Source organism: Manduca sexta, chromosome 17 (assembly GCF_014839805.1).
Source record: "Manduca sexta isolate Smith_Timp_Sample1 chromosome 17, JHU_Msex_v1.0, whole genome shotgun sequence".
NCBI lineage: Eukaryota > Metazoa > Arthropoda > Insecta > Lepidoptera > Sphingidae > Manduca > Manduca sexta.
The window spans coordinates 11,026,682-11,042,781 of NC_051131.1; the positions used below are offsets into that span (position 1 = coordinate 11,026,682).

The window sequence follows — 16,100 nt, forward strand, 5'->3', positions numbered from 1 at the left end:
ATCTTTATTGCTAGACACTATCTGTTGCCGCGGTCTCTTTAGTGCACGTTTAGTCTCGACTAGTACGCAACCTGAAGAACACCTCCAGGTTAGACTTGCGTAAAAATACGATCATAGTGAAAAAAAATTTATAAACATTTTAGAATGGCAAATTTACAGAATGGATCCTCTAAAAAGAGGCTGGATGTTGTAGTTGTGGGCGGTGGATTGGTGAGTATATTTCATTTATATTACGAAACATGAAACGTTGTGTAGTTTTTTTTTGTTACGATATTGAAAAAGGGTTGGTGTTAAATTTAGTGGGTAGGAATTTTAAATACAAATTTAGCCTGTTAATATTTTATAAAAGACTATTAAATGATCATTTGGGAATTTTTTGGTAAAATACGATAAATTCTAAAATAGCAATGGTGTTTTTATTTTTGTCATAGTACTTATATCTCAAAAGGACCGTTAAAATATTTAAGTACTTACACAGTATAAATATTTTCACCTCATAAAGCGGTGCTACCAGCAAAACGGCGTGCTAACCGAATTCGTAGAATATATGTATATCTATTCGAAATTCATCATATTACAATTCATTTAATGCTATCTTAATTTTGTTTGCTTATATATTATTAAATTAATTTCATAATGAAAGTGGCACTAAAATTTCTGATTTCGTGCATCTCTTCCAAAGGAACACATAATTTTAATTTGTAACTATTAGATATCTACACAATTGAACGTATAGTTATTTATAATTTATCTTGTGATCCACGCGTGCGAATGCTGATACCAACATTAATTTATGTTCGGGCCAGCTGCAGTATTTTTCCCTAAAACATTGTCTATGCACATGACGTTTTATCGATGAACTTTAGATTCGTTTCAAAACTATAACTGGCAGTAACGTATTTTGTAATACAAATGATATGAATTTTTATTATGTTTAACGCACAAGAGCGCGCTCTCAAGACGCTCAATGAGTGTGCGTCTTCAACGAGATTGACACGGCCTTGATTCGTTTAAAAAACGTCATGTCCATAGGCTCTCTCATTGGATGATTCAATCATAGCATTTAGCCGTTTGAATAAAATACCTGAGGATCTCCAGCGGAAGGATCTATATCCGGATATATAGAAATGTTAAATCATTTAGATGGTTTCTTGATATATAATACTCTCTGCTTTCAACCACCGGAAGTTTTTGGCAGATAGAATATCTTTCCAAAGAGGATTATTATGTAAAAACTTAATAGAACTGTTTGTTTTTTAAATACGGGCTAGGGATGTGACTTGTGACACCTAACTAAATATTGCATCTAATTTAGACACTAAATGCAAAAAAGTATTTAGATTCTAAATTATATACAATTCACTGAAATTACAATCAATTTGTTTAAAGAAACGTATATATTTTGATAAAGCCAACATGAATAATTCAAATTATGCGTCAACTTGGTTTTATATTAATATACAGTTTCTGACATGTCACGAAGTATTTCGCTCACATGATTTTATATTCGTCAGGTGGGGTCACTTGAAGCACTGTACTTAGCTAAAAGGGGGCATCGAGTACGTCTCTACGAATTTCGTGAAGGTGAGCTAAATTTAATGTTTTAGTTTGAATAATTGGATTTTTGAGGGCGCAAGACTCGTTTTAGGAGCTAAGCCGTAAACTTTTTATACAATAAAGTATATTTAAAGTAGGTACAAGATGTTTTTTTCTATTGCAACCGCATATCAAATCATTGAATTACTTATAAGTAAGTTTTATTGTTTTTTTTTAGCTTTTGTTATATATTTTTCAAGATTATGCCTATTCAACTTAGGTGAAGTGATCCATTCATGCCCCCCCCCCAGATTTCCCGAATAAACAAAAAATTAACAACAGCTATTCATCCTATTTGTTATTGTGTTGTTGGCAAGTATGCTAGATCATTACATATTTAACTTTTTTTTTATTCACCGAGTTATTTTTGTTTTCATACAATTTTATTTTTGGGTACTTTTATCATAAGCCATGGCCCAGTTTTTAAAAGTTTCTTTCACTTATTTAGGAAAAAAAAACTGTCTTTTCTTACGTTATAAAAAAAAAACTAGTAAGTACATAAATGTCGATAGAATACATACTTACGCCGATAAAATATTGCGGGCTATATTTAAAATCCATCTCATCTTAATAAGGCCCACCATCCATGTTTTCGAAAATTTAATTATTATTGGTGTTGTAACATGATTTTTCATTAGTTTAGTCATAAATAAATAAGATGCAATATATCAAAGGTTTTTCTTCATATCTTCATGAAACTATTTTACGCATTTTTCAAAATAATGGTGGGTCATTAATGTATCCGTTACCTTAGTATATTTTGGAAACGAAAAAAACACTTTAATTTTTATATTTTATCGAAGAAATCCAGGTATATTGCTGTGAAATATATTTTTTATGATAGTAATTGGAAATTATATATGCCAATGTCTTAAACTCTAATGATACTCTTTATATGAATAACATTTAACGCTCGTAACCTCAATGTGATTACAATAAAATTAGCTTTAAAACCATGTTTTATCGACCACAATTATTATTTAATGGTGTTTATTATATTTTACGATTTACATAAATTGTATCAATTATAATGTTGCCGCTTTTACGAATTAACAAGAACTACAAACAGATTAATTAATGACTACATTAATGTTTAATCTCGTTATAATGTTATGAAATGAAGTGGAAACTTCTACAGATGGTATATAGTAATATTTATTGTTTATTTGGACGTAAGCGTAGGTATTCAAAATAAATACCCATGGTAGGGAAACTAATAATACCCTGTCTACATTTTTGGTGATTATTTGTATTTGATATTTGTAGGCTTTTATTCACAATAACGATATTGTATTATGTATTTACCTATAATTAATTTCGTAAACTAGAGTCTATAATTAACGCAAAATTAAGAGATCCAATATTCATTTTTGGAATCTATATAAAATAGTCCAAGATTGCACCCCAATTTATTTCTATATATCAATTAATTTATAAATATATATATAAATTTAATTACCTATAACATAGAAGGTTTACATTTAAATTACAACATTTTTACCTTCGGCTGTCTTAGTTTATTTTTAACTGTTAGTTATATATTTTATTGTTGTTGGTCACGTTAATGTTAATCGCCTTAATGTTAATGCCCTAGGGTACACACAGTACGAATTATAAATCCAAGTTAATCTCACAAGTATCCATTTCATCCCCATGGTCGTCCTATTTACCAAAACTTCTTAGTATTATTAATAGAAACAGTATTATGTTGAGCTGTCTACCTAATTGTCAAATCGCAGGCGTGCAATGCCGCCTTAATTAAAAAGGTTTATCTTTTAAATATATTAAGTAAAATAAATAAATATATTTACCCACATTTGTATTATGTATTTCATGCACCAGACCTAATAATAAACCGTTTTCTTTTTTCTCTTCTTTTCAAATACTTAATTATTAATCTGTATATTAAGGTGTAATAATTTATTAAAGTTCATGAGTATATAAGTAATATCTGTTACTTATATATTCAATTCGACGGTCGAGTTTTGGCCACTGGACGATCGTCAGTAGATATAATACCCACACTTTATAACATTATTTTCTTACATTATTTATTCATGTTAATATTTATTTACAACAATTTTATTGTTATTGGTTACATAAGTATTATTTATTGTTACCAAGACTAGTTTTCTGAACATTTAGAACTAAAATATACATTGCCATTTGCTACTTAATTTTATTAGAAATAAATTAATAATGTACCTACCAAAGCATCATTGGTGTAGCAATAGATTCGCACTGGGTGATGTTGGCGATGGATGAGAATCCCATTGTTTATTAATAGATACTTATGTTATATTGAATATACATAGACTAAGATGTTTTTATTACATAGATACGTTGTCCGAGCTCAATAATGGCAAGACGAAAGTAAGGTAATTGCCCGAGTCAACCTCCAACCACTGTCGCCGCTAGTCAGCTTACTAACTTTTATATTTTTATAAATAACATGCCTTTAACATAATTAAAAAAAAAAACTCGTGTTTTTTTTTCATTGTGGAACACTCACAATGAATGATTCTCAACGGAGAACAGCCAGATTAGATATAATAGTGCACAAGTGTGGGCGTAATACACAGATCATTCTCTGTTCCTTCACTTTAAAGTCCGATGAGACGGCAATCCGACATGACCGGATAGAGATCAGGAGTAGGACTAACGGCTTAATGTGCTTTGCATGGGGGTATCACATCGACATTCACAATAAAACTAACACAATACTCATGGGTCACTATGATATCCTCTACGTATATCACTCTTACTAGCTATGACACTGCATCACACAGTGTAATAGTCATTCGACTGGATCGGCAACAAACGAATACCCTTGCAAGGCTACGCTAGCCAAGTCAAAAGCCAAGTCTTAAAACATAATTTAGTGGCGCGTGTTTAGACGTGGCTACAGTTTTATGCCTTACCAAGAATCGCACGTGCAAGGCGAGAAAATGCTTCCGTCTAAATGAGGTTTTATTTATTTATTTATCAATTAAGTATCACAAAAGCTTACAGTGCAAAAGCAACAAGACGCTTGAGTGAATCTTTAGTCCCATTTAATTTACCTACTGATTTGGTAAAGTTTGTCTTTATTTTACAGATATTCGTAAAACCCCAGAAGTGAGGGGGAGGTCTATTAACCTCGCACTGTCGATACGCGGCCGCACTGCGCTCAGGGATGTGGGGCTGGAGAAGCATATAGTCGAAAGCTATGGGATCCCCATGTACGGCCGTCGGATACACAGACTCGATGGGTCTACTTACAACATACCTTACGATGCTAATACTAAACAGGTAGGTAATACAGACCTGCTTAAGGTTTTTAATATTTATTAAAATCGTTTGAACATAATTTGTAGACGGATGACAACACAAAATAAAATCTTCACATTAAAATCCTATATTAAAAATAACTAAACTAAATATTTATAATGCGTTTAAAAGAGTATTTTTTGCACTTACTCTGCAAGTCTCGATCTTAAATATATGTATTGATAACAGCCTAATTAAATTCTTTAGTTCGATATAACAAACCAGTTTGAAGAGACTAAAATATTTTACCCATCTAAAATAATTAACCAAGCAAATTTGCATGTTTATCAAAAGTAGACTAATAATAATAATTTATAATCAGACACCAGCTGATAAGCTGTTAGCAAGTAGGTATATTGTCTAAGTGGGTAAATAAATAAAGTGCTATTCAGAGTGCATTAGTTGCGTATATAATCTTCTTGTTTTCTTTTTCTTCGCAGGGCATTTACTCCGTGGGACGTACTTACTTGAACAGTCTTTTGTTACAAGGTACGTAACAAAATAATAAGGTTATTTAAAAAAAATAAAATGTCATTGATTTATTTTTCAAGACTATTGCAGTACGCTTATTTACTTATTTGATAAAATTAATATAGTTTTATTGTTCACGCCTTATAATTATAATAATATCAGCCCTGTATTATATACTGTACCACTGTTGGGCACGGGCCTCCTCTACTACTGAAAGGGATTAGACCTTAGTCCACCACGCTTGTCTAGTGCGGATTGGTAGACTTCACACACCCTCGAAGATTCCTATAGATAACTTCTCAGGTATGCAGGTTTCCTCACGATGTTTTCCTTCACCGTTAAAGCAAGCGTTACTTCGAAAAGAATACACACATAATTTTTTAGAAAAGTCAGAGGTGTTCCCTTGGGATTTGAACCTGCGGACATTCGTCTCGGCAGTCCGTTCCACAACCAACAAGGCTATCGCCGCTCCAATTTATTTAATTTAATTATATAACAATGAATAAACTTACTAATCACATAGAAATTTCATACATTATTAAATTTTTTCAGAATCCGAAAGCTACGACAATGTAGAAAGATTCTTCCATCATAAATTGATTGAAGCGAATTTACATAAAGGCTCACTTACCTTCCTGAAGTAAGTATAAGGTAACGGAAACATTGATGGACCATGCCATTTTTAGGTCATTCGATTAGCCATCGATCGAGCTATCGAAACATATAAAATAATAAATTAAATCAAACATAGGAAACTACCGTATTGGAAATGGTTCGGTAGTTTTACTAGGATTTTAAACTATGTTCAATTATACTATCTTAATTTTTTTTTTGCTAGTATGCCACAGTGACAACGAAATATTCTTTTCAGGGTTCAAATATTACGTTGACTAACGGGTAACATTAGATCCCTCTACCTCACATAGGCACTCGTAAGAATTATGTCCGCATAATATCTTGGTACACCAATAATTATAATACAAATATTTTTAAATTCTTGCACAAAATTTCTTTAACTGGCAACCTAAGTCCACCCTTTCCAATACAAAATAAACATCACAAAATCAAATGATTACGAAGTGAATAATAATTTTTTTTCTCGCCAGGACCAATACAAATGAAACCGTTTCGGTCACTGCCGACCTTATCATTGGAGCCGACGGTGCATATTCGTCTGTGCGCAAGGCTATGTTGAAGGAACCTCTGTTCGATTTCAGCCAAAAGTACATCGAACATGGTTATTTGGAGCTATGCATACCAGCCGACGAGAATGGTGGAGTAAGTACTTAAAGTTTTCACGGTAATTTACCCAGAAAACGGACGTATAATGGTGGAACTAAAAATTTAATTATTACATAACGCGCACTGCGCACGCGCATAGACACTGTCAATTTGACTTGCGCGTTGATATCCTTTTTTTTAAATAAGTAATCAAAAAATAATAAAATTGGTTACCAGTCTGTTATTAGGGATTGTTATTATTGCCGTAGATTTATTTCACTCAATTTTTATGATCGTAATTGCACCACGTATCTTATTGTTCACGCGTCGCTTATCGTTAGTATTATTGTTTTACAAACCCTAGGACAGAATGTCATACGATTTATAGGTACAATAATAATACTAATGCTTTCAATAATTATTACTGTAAAATTTGTCGGTCAAGAAAGACAAGGTTTTAAAAGACTAGATAAGTATTAATTTATATTGTTAATATCTATACGTATTATAAAACAAAGCCCTCAATAGCTGTCTGTCTGTGTTTGATCGATTTCCTCAAAATCTATTGAACGAATTTTTGTACGGTTTTTACTAAAAGATAGTGCGAAGGTATAGGTTAATAGAACATTACGGTTTTATGTAAATTTACTGAAATATAACGATTATTGTTGAAGAGGTCGCGTGGCTGTAAAAAATCTTTTGGTTCGGGATTTACGCGGGAAATACTCTGTGATACTGATCTCCACGCGGGCGAAGCCGCGAGCACAGCTAGTATAATCTAAAGGTTCATGCTACAAGATAATAATTTAAGGATCAGATAAATAAAGGTAAAGTAATAATTTAAGGATCAGATAAATAATTGTTGGCAAAGCTTGATCTATTATTTATTTATTAACTTGAGACATCAGCATTGCAGTAATAATACAAGTAGGTACGCTACCGAAGGAGTCTATTTATTTATTTTGCAGTTTATTAATTTCATACGCATACAATGACCTAGGTTGGTAAGCCTAGTTTTATGACTGATGATCCGCTATCTTTGCAAGGAATAAAAACATCATATTTAACATTATGATACCGTAGTATTGTAGGTAAATTACCACAAGTTTATATCTATACTATTATATAAATCTGAAGAGTTTGTTTGTTTGTTTGAACGCGCTAATCTCAGGAACTACCGGTCCAAACAGAAAAATTCTTTTTGCGTTGGATATCCCTTTGTTCGTGGAGTGCTATAGGCTATATATAATCACGCTATACCCAATAGGAGCGGAGCAGTAATGGCTAATCTCAGGAACTACCGGTCCAAACTGAAAAAATCTTTTTGCGTTGGATAGCCCTTTGTTCGTGGAGTGCTATAAGCTATATATCATCACGCTATACCCAATAGGAGCGGAGCAGTAATGGCTAATCTCAGGAACTACCGATTCGAACTGAAAAAATCTTTTTGTGTTGAATAGTCCTTTGTTTGTGGAGTGCTGAAAGTTATATATCATCACGCTATGACCAATAGGAGCGGAGCAGTAGTGGCTAATCTCAGGAACTATCGGTTCCAACTGAAAAAATCGTTTTGTGTTGCATAGCTCTTTATTTGTGGTGTGCTATAGGCTATATATCATCACGCTATGACCAATAGGAGCGGAGTAGTTATGAAACATGTTGCAAAAACGTTTGAGAGTTTCCGTTGCGTGCGCTGCGTAAACGGTTAAAGTTATGTAACAATGATGTATGACGGGATTGTTCCTCTTAAAAAGTTCTAAAAAATATATTATAAAACAAAGTCCCCCGCTACATCTGTCTGCCTGAACGTGTTAAACTCAAAAACTATCCAACGTATTAAGATGAAATTTGGCATGGAGACAGTTTGAGACCCTGGGAAGAACATAGGCTCCCGGCAAACTACTACTTTTATAACGGAAAACTTTAGCCTGAAAAACTTTATAACGCGGGCGGAGCCGCGGACAAAAGCTAGTATTATTATATGACTATAAAGTTATTCATTTAGGTATATATTATTACTTACGTGGCTAACTCAAATTGCACGTGTCTTAAATTATGCTTCTTTTAGCCTATTGGCGAATAATTCGCTGAATAACTTAGCGAATAAATATATCTATGAATTATTAGTAACGAATATACCGAATAAGCTGTTCACACGTATATTCCTGATTATTGATCCGTATTCACCAAGTACCTAAATTACGGGTTAGGCTTCTACATCAAACAAGAACAAATTTTAACCAAATACATTCATTGATAACACAGTGCTAAGTCAACTAAAACTGGCCAGTAGGATGTAGCTGTGATAGTTATAATATATTAACCCTCCTATTCATAGATATTATTTATCTGAGAACGGAGCATTGCTGTGATAACAAGTATAAACAAAGCTGAGAAACAGACTTGTTATCACAGCAATGCTCCGTCCTTAGATAAATAACGTCTATGAATAAGAGCGTAAGAATATATATATGTCTTTTGAGTTATTGAGTTGTGTTCACTGTCCATGCTTCACATAGTGTTTGTAGGAGGTCTCTAAATACTTTATTATTTACTTGACGCTCTGTCCGCTTGAAAAACGCCCGCGTGAAAAAGTTTTTCCGGGCTCACAATTAGCCTATAGCATTCGAGGAGTAATGTAGCTTCCTAAAAGTGAAAATAAATCGCAATTGTTTTAGTAGTTCCTAAGATATGCTCGTTGAAACCAACAAACACAATATTTAGCTTTATATAATAGTATAGATTAAACCATGAAATAGATTATAGCATTTATTACAAAAACGACTCTACATTGTGCCGGGCCTAACTACACTAACTTGATGGTGCTAAACGAATCTGCATTTCAAAATGCAACTATGTATATATAATATAACTGTCAATACGTGTCGTACGTACAAATCCTTTTCAACATAGCAAAGACGACTACTTACTGTTTTCTGTTCTTTACCTCGTATATCAAGCACATTACCGAAATGGTACAACCCAAAATCAGTACACAAAAGTGTATCCTCAAGTCTGGTAAACGTATCTTTTTGAACCGCTTCAGTCGCCGCAGAGCCGTTGATCTGCCCTGCTGAAGTATCATCTGCAGTTGTCTCGACAGCAAACCGTTCTGTTGCATTCTATTCGTGTACTGTCGTATCTTATCTTCAAATATAAATCCTCTCGTAACGTAAAAACCTATAATAACACCACTGTTTGAGAATTCCGTCGAATCAAGTTTCTGAACGCCTTCCTCATCAATATGTTTAAACTCTTCTAATATATAAGTATAGTCCATTTCTATAGCATATAGATCATTTCTTGAAGCTATGAACTTTAATACAGTATTCGTGTGTTGACATTCTGGATAATTTTTTCCCTCAGGCAAATTCTTGTTGTACGCGAACAGGAAATATGTCCTTGTGGTTTCGGTAATGCAAGGCTGATACGGCAATTCATCCAAATTCTCCGGTTTTATATGTCGTTTGATTTGCACTCTTCGTGTAGTCAAACTGTACAATGCGGTATTGTAAAAGCTAATTAAGAAAAATGAGAACCAAAGCCAGCATATCATAATCTTCTTTAAATTTTTGTCTTTTGACATTTTAGAGCTGGCGTTGCCCAGTAGAGCGCCCCACAAATTGAGGAATAGATCAGCGCGACCTTGCTTATTATTTGATGAGTAAATGTTTATTTTAAAACAAATGATTATTACTAAGCATAAACTTATTAATATTAATATCCACGTCGCAGCTCCAAACTCTCTATAAACATCTTTCCAAATGGGATCGCCGACCTTTGGCGTGAAAACACTAAACGATGCAAAGCTGTGACCACCGATGAATCTGAACATCTGAAGTCTGTTTTTCATGAGAATAAAACCTCCTGCAGCTATATCTGATTTATCTTCTTGCAAATATCTAAGCTGTCCTGTAGCGGAGCCATTTGCCAAAACAACGCCATATCTAGCTGTTGTTAATGTGTAGTTAATCTTAACTGCTTCTCTGTCCTGAATAGTTTTTAATATATATTGTTCTAGTCCCAACACTGGTTTCCCATGTACTGTAAAGTTACTGGAACTGAAGATGAAATTTGGTATATCTTCGCTGGCTATTACTCTGAACGTGCAGTTGCGAAATGTTGTAGGTATTTTATTTGAAAACAGATCTGTAGTGTCATTAATTTGACTGCAAGGTCCCAAATTAATAATATCAGCAGTTTTACCACACTGTCCATCTTTGAATGGATGGTATGTGTACACAACAGTGTCTTTGTCTGATGATGTTAATAATAATACGCTATAAATCTTATGCCGAATACATATTGCAAATATATCAGAAATTTCGTTATTATCTAAGTGCTGTATAATCAATATAAATTTACCCCTTGGATTCCAAAGTACATCCCTTCTTAAATGAGATATAGTTGTTAAAAACTCTGGTACATTCTCGGATGTTATTATGTAAATATTTGTCCATATCAAAAAATTGTGCATGTCCGATGTCTTTATTATGATTTTACGACAGCTTTCATTCGTTATTTCTTGTATAATCGGATCGATATCCTTTTCTTGGTTTATAAATGTCACAAGCGAACCGCAAGGAAAATATTTTCTCGCAACATATTTTACACAAGTTATTGTACTATCGCTTCTTGGATCTAAGTTCATTATATTTGAATAATTATTACACGATATCAATATGAGGCAGTTGAGTAGCCAGCTTATCAGTTGAAGTGTTAAATTCATTGTACAGAAGAAAGCTAAATGAAAGAAAATTCAGTTCGGAAGGCTAATTTCATATCGTTTGTATGATTAATGGTTTAATAGAACGAATAGAATAACATATAGGAGACACGATTACTTTAAACATGATTAATAACTATATGATATAGGTACGACCTATATTTATATTATTAATGCGCACTTTGTCTGTTACGCTTGCAAAGCTGAACCACGGAATTGATTTAGATGAAATTTGGTATGGGTATAGTTGAGACCCTGGCAAGGATGTAGGCTACTTTTTATAGCGAGCCTTTAATTCCAGAACAACTTATTCACGCGGACGGAGCCGCGAGCTAAAGCTAATTAATCATTTTCATTATTTTCCGACTACTGATGACAGTGATTGATTCACATATACGGCATTTAGCTGAAATGGCCCAGCAGTTTGAGTCAGACAGTTGTATATTTGACTTCAGAAATCGATTCATGTATCATTATTTACACATTTGTTACATATTTAATGAAAACGTGATTTATGGTTCATTTCTTGTCCACTTTTATGTAGAAGCAAACTATTTAAAGGATACCCGTTGTCACTAATAATCAAGTGGTTCAATTATGCTGTCAATTTAATAAGTGATCAATGCCGCCCATAAGCGTCCACACAACACATCATGGGCAAAATAGCTTTTTAATTAAAAGAATCGAAGCCGTTTGCTCGGTTGTCTTTAAGCTGACGACTGATCCTATGAAAGGCAATAGTAAAGTTACTTTTTTACGGTTTTTTATGGCATGATGTTACAGTGTTCATTTTTAACGTATATTAACGTCTCGTCAACTTTACAAGGGCTCTTGTTAGAAAAAATATTTTTATATATGTTTTTTTTTTTCTTTAGTTTCAGATGCCGCCAAACTTCCTTCACATCTGGCCGCGAGGCGAATTCATGATGATAGCACTTCCAAATCAAGACTGTTCGTGGACAGTTACACTTTTTATGCCTTTTATAAAATTCAAAAACTTGGACACAGAAGAAAAACTATTGGACTTTTTCGAAGCATACTTTCCTGATTCAATAAGTTTGATTGGGCGGAAAAAGTTGCTTGAGGACTTCTTCGGTGGCAAACCTTCGCCTTTGGTGGCTATCAAGGTAATTTTTGTGTAGTATTTATGAAACATTGTTCGATAGTTAACAGTTAACACCGATGTATAGTCTTAGATAAAAGTCTGATATATAGAATACTGGGTAGAACGGTCGACCCAAAATTTATATTAAACACTTATAATACCAGAGGAAATATGGATGGGCCGCTAAGAAGGAATAGGAATGAAGGTGGAAGTGTCAAGGCTCTTAGAAATCTCAATTATACAAAATGCAACATCAAATTGTTACTTCACGTTGGTTGTCTAAGGGGTATCCTGGTTGAGCGTACCCATCCATGGTGTATATTAATATGTTTTTCTCCTTTTTAGTGTCGTCCGTATAACGTAGATAACAAAGTACTTCTGATTGGCGACGCAGCGCATGCCGTAGTCCCGTTCTACGGCCAAGGAATGAACGCTGGTTTCGAAGACTGTTGGCTTCTTGATAAATTGATGCAGAAACACAACGATGATCTTAGCAAAGTACTACCAGAATTCTCGGATACAAGATGGGAGGATACATTTGCAATAAGTGATTTAGCTCTGTACAACTACGTGGAGGTAAGGATATTATTAACTAGCTTTTGCTTGCGGCTTCGCCCGCGTGAAGGAGTTTTCTGGGATAAAAGTCCTGCCATATATTTTCCCGGGATAAAAAGCCAATAAACTTTCCAGGGTCTGGTACTATCTCTATACCTTTTTATAAAAAACCGTTCCGTAGATATTGAGGAAATCGATAACATACAGACATACAGAAAAGGGGACTTTGTTTTATAATACTCGTATGTTTAAATCTTTTAGGAATGTTACTCATGATATGAATTATGAGAATGTGTGTAAAGATTTTTAGATATTAGAAGTAAACGTATGGATTTGGGTGAATTTTGGCACACAAATAGTCCTAAATTTATAGTCCAAATTTTATCCTAGAAAAAGTGCAAGTCACAAAAAAGTACAAGACTTGTATTCCTGTAAAGGAATTTCTCGCGATCAGACCGGGAGCCGTAAACCTGTGAAATCTAATTAAGAATAATTATTTAAAGAACGTCTTAAAAATGCCGGTAGAGGCATATGGCCTATTATAAGCAAACAAGTGATCGTTACTATTCATTAACACTCAAAAGTAACTGCTAGAGAATGCATTACTAAAATCATGGCCGTCTGTGGCTATGCGGTAGTAGGGTAAAAATACGTACAATTCTTTGATAATATATCGTTTTAATTTGCATGAAACAAATCAGAAATATATAGCAGTGTTGAGTGTGGTCCGAAATAAATGCATATGCAAAAAATTTAAATTAAAACTGGCTTATTTCAAGTTCCTGACTGTGTTACGCATAACGACTTTTTTCTAGCTTAATTTTGTGTACAATATTTTTATAATGATTTCTTATATTATGAACGCGAATTTTAGGCATTGAAATAATACTATTTTACAGATTTAATTGTTTTTTTTATTATTATAATGTTGTCTCGACGTTTCAGCTTTCGTGGTTACGGGTGGAGCCCGCAATAAAATTCGCAAAATAGTTTTATTTCAATGTTTTATGTTCATGAAAAACAAATGTTTTAGATACACTTCGTAAGAATATTTGACATATTTTAATTTTCGTGTTCACAGATGAGAGATTTAGTAACACGACCGACGTACCTTATTCGTAAGGCATTGGATGATCTCTTGTCATGGGCCTTGCCGACCGTCTGGGTGCCTCTGTACAACTCCGTCACATTCTCGACGATGCCATACAGTCAATGTGTCAAAAATAGACAATGGCAGGACAAGGTACGGATTTAGACCTCATACAATATGATTATTTATCAGTCTGCTAGCTTTTAGTTAAGTCTTATCTTTTAGAAGCCATTTGGAAATTTTGTAATGAAATTTCCACCTTGTTTTTTTGACACTATGATACGTTTTTCAAAGTTAGATTTTTTTTACGGTCAGTTGTGCCTCTGGCATTGCCCAAATCCGTGGACGGTCACCACTTACCATCAGGTGAGCCGTTGACCCATTTCACTTCAGATGATATTAAAAAACTCTGTGCACTAACTCAGTCTCTATATGTCAAGAGATCGGCGATAAAATGCTGTAGTTATTTGTGTATTTATGAGATCAGATAAAGCAAAAATAATAAATAAGCAGGGGCTTAATTTTATGCAAATAATGTATTATTATATTCTGCATTTGGTTTCCACGATCAATAAATAAATAGAGTTTGTCTGTCAATGTATTCGGGCTATGAAATTATATTAATAATTATCTATGTCCAAGATCCACGTTAACACTTCTGAACTTTCAATACAGGTTTCATTCACATCGCACCCAAAACTATAGCAAGCATATATCCATCTCGTAACCACAAAATGATATTGATCAGATATTTATTTTGTCATTGTTGTGTTGAAAATAATTGTGTTGAAAAAAATATCATTGTAGAATGAAAAAAAATTGCTGACGTTAAATTACAATTTAACAAAACCATGATTACTGATTAAAACATTATTAAAAAGGAATTAATATCAGTAAGAAGTATGATTTGTATAAATAATAAAAATATAATATAATATTTTTTAGCAACGGAGGCGCTGATAGCCTATAAAATATTTTTATTGGTAGCGTTTCAATGAATGTTGTTTTTATATTACAACAATGTTTCCTCAAACCTCAACATTTTTTTAATATTTTATTATTACTATAAATTGCACAGTATTGTTTTGTATTACTTCGTAAATATTTCTATCTAAATCGATCAATTTAAAATTAGTTATAAAATAATTATTCAATTGAAAACTGGAGAAGAAATTGGTTGATGTAAATTGAAAATAGATTTTAATTTAAACTTGTTTCGTTTCAGATATTGAAGAGGGCATTTATGATTTTGGGATTATCAATTCTTGCGGGCGGTGGATATTCCTACAAAAATAATAATGTTACAAGTGATATGATATTGTTACCTATTAGAAATATATTTAAAAAGCTATTTTAAGAATAGCGTAAAGTATTATTGTAACTGTCGCCTTTTTCCGAGGTAGACGTTAATATCTACTTGACTAGTGTAGATATTGTCGAACATTGTATTTTTAAAAACTGTATTACTATTCCAAATAAAGATTTATTATAATTATTATTTTTATATTGTTACTGCTCGGTTCGTAAAATCGGTAAGTGCCAGCACTCACGGGTCAAGTGAGTGCTGTTATTATATGTATTAAGTAATTATTTGAATTTTAAATTGTTTGTTTTGAGTGACGCGTGGTTTAAGTTATTATTAAAATATATTTGTTATGTAATCTTTAATTAAAAAAATATTAAAAATAATAGATGTGTTTTTTTAAAGTAATCTATGTATTGAAAGCTAAAGTCGCTAATCTGTTCCAATGTTGAAGTTTGTTTTTTTATAAACGGCAAGCTCCTGGTTTTTTAATCACTGGAACGGATATCTAGCGGGTAAATCAAATACTTTGATTTACTTTAAAATAACATGATATGTAACAATACAGGATAGTAGGATAGGTACTGTGAAATGAGGCAATAAGGGCCACTATTAAATGATATAGTTAAAAGTAAACGTCTTCGATTGAAAAAAAATCACTTGCAGTAAGATAAGGAACTAAAAATGTTCATATCTCAGCTTTTACCAATTATGCCGTGTTGTA

At 33.0% G+C, this 16,100-nt stretch overlaps 1 protein-coding gene across 1 annotated transcript; it reads left to right on the forward strand.

The window, feature by feature from the left end:
• On the forward strand, window positions 1-15,571 carry LOC115449511 (kynurenine 3-monooxygenase). The gene is made up of 10 exons (XM_030177352.2): window positions 1-210; window positions 1,515-1,584; window positions 4,694-4,887; window positions 5,346-5,394; window positions 5,929-6,016; window positions 6,483-6,654; window positions 12,199-12,450; window positions 12,774-13,004; window positions 14,065-14,226; window positions 15,299-15,571. The coding sequence occupies exons 1-10, from the start codon at window positions 145-147 to the stop codon at window positions 15,428-15,430; spliced, it is 1,416 nt and encodes a 471-aa protein (XP_030033212.1). The 5' UTR covers window positions 1-144; the 3' UTR covers window positions 15,431-15,571.
• The last annotated feature ends 529 nt before the right edge of the window (window positions 15,572-16,100 follow it).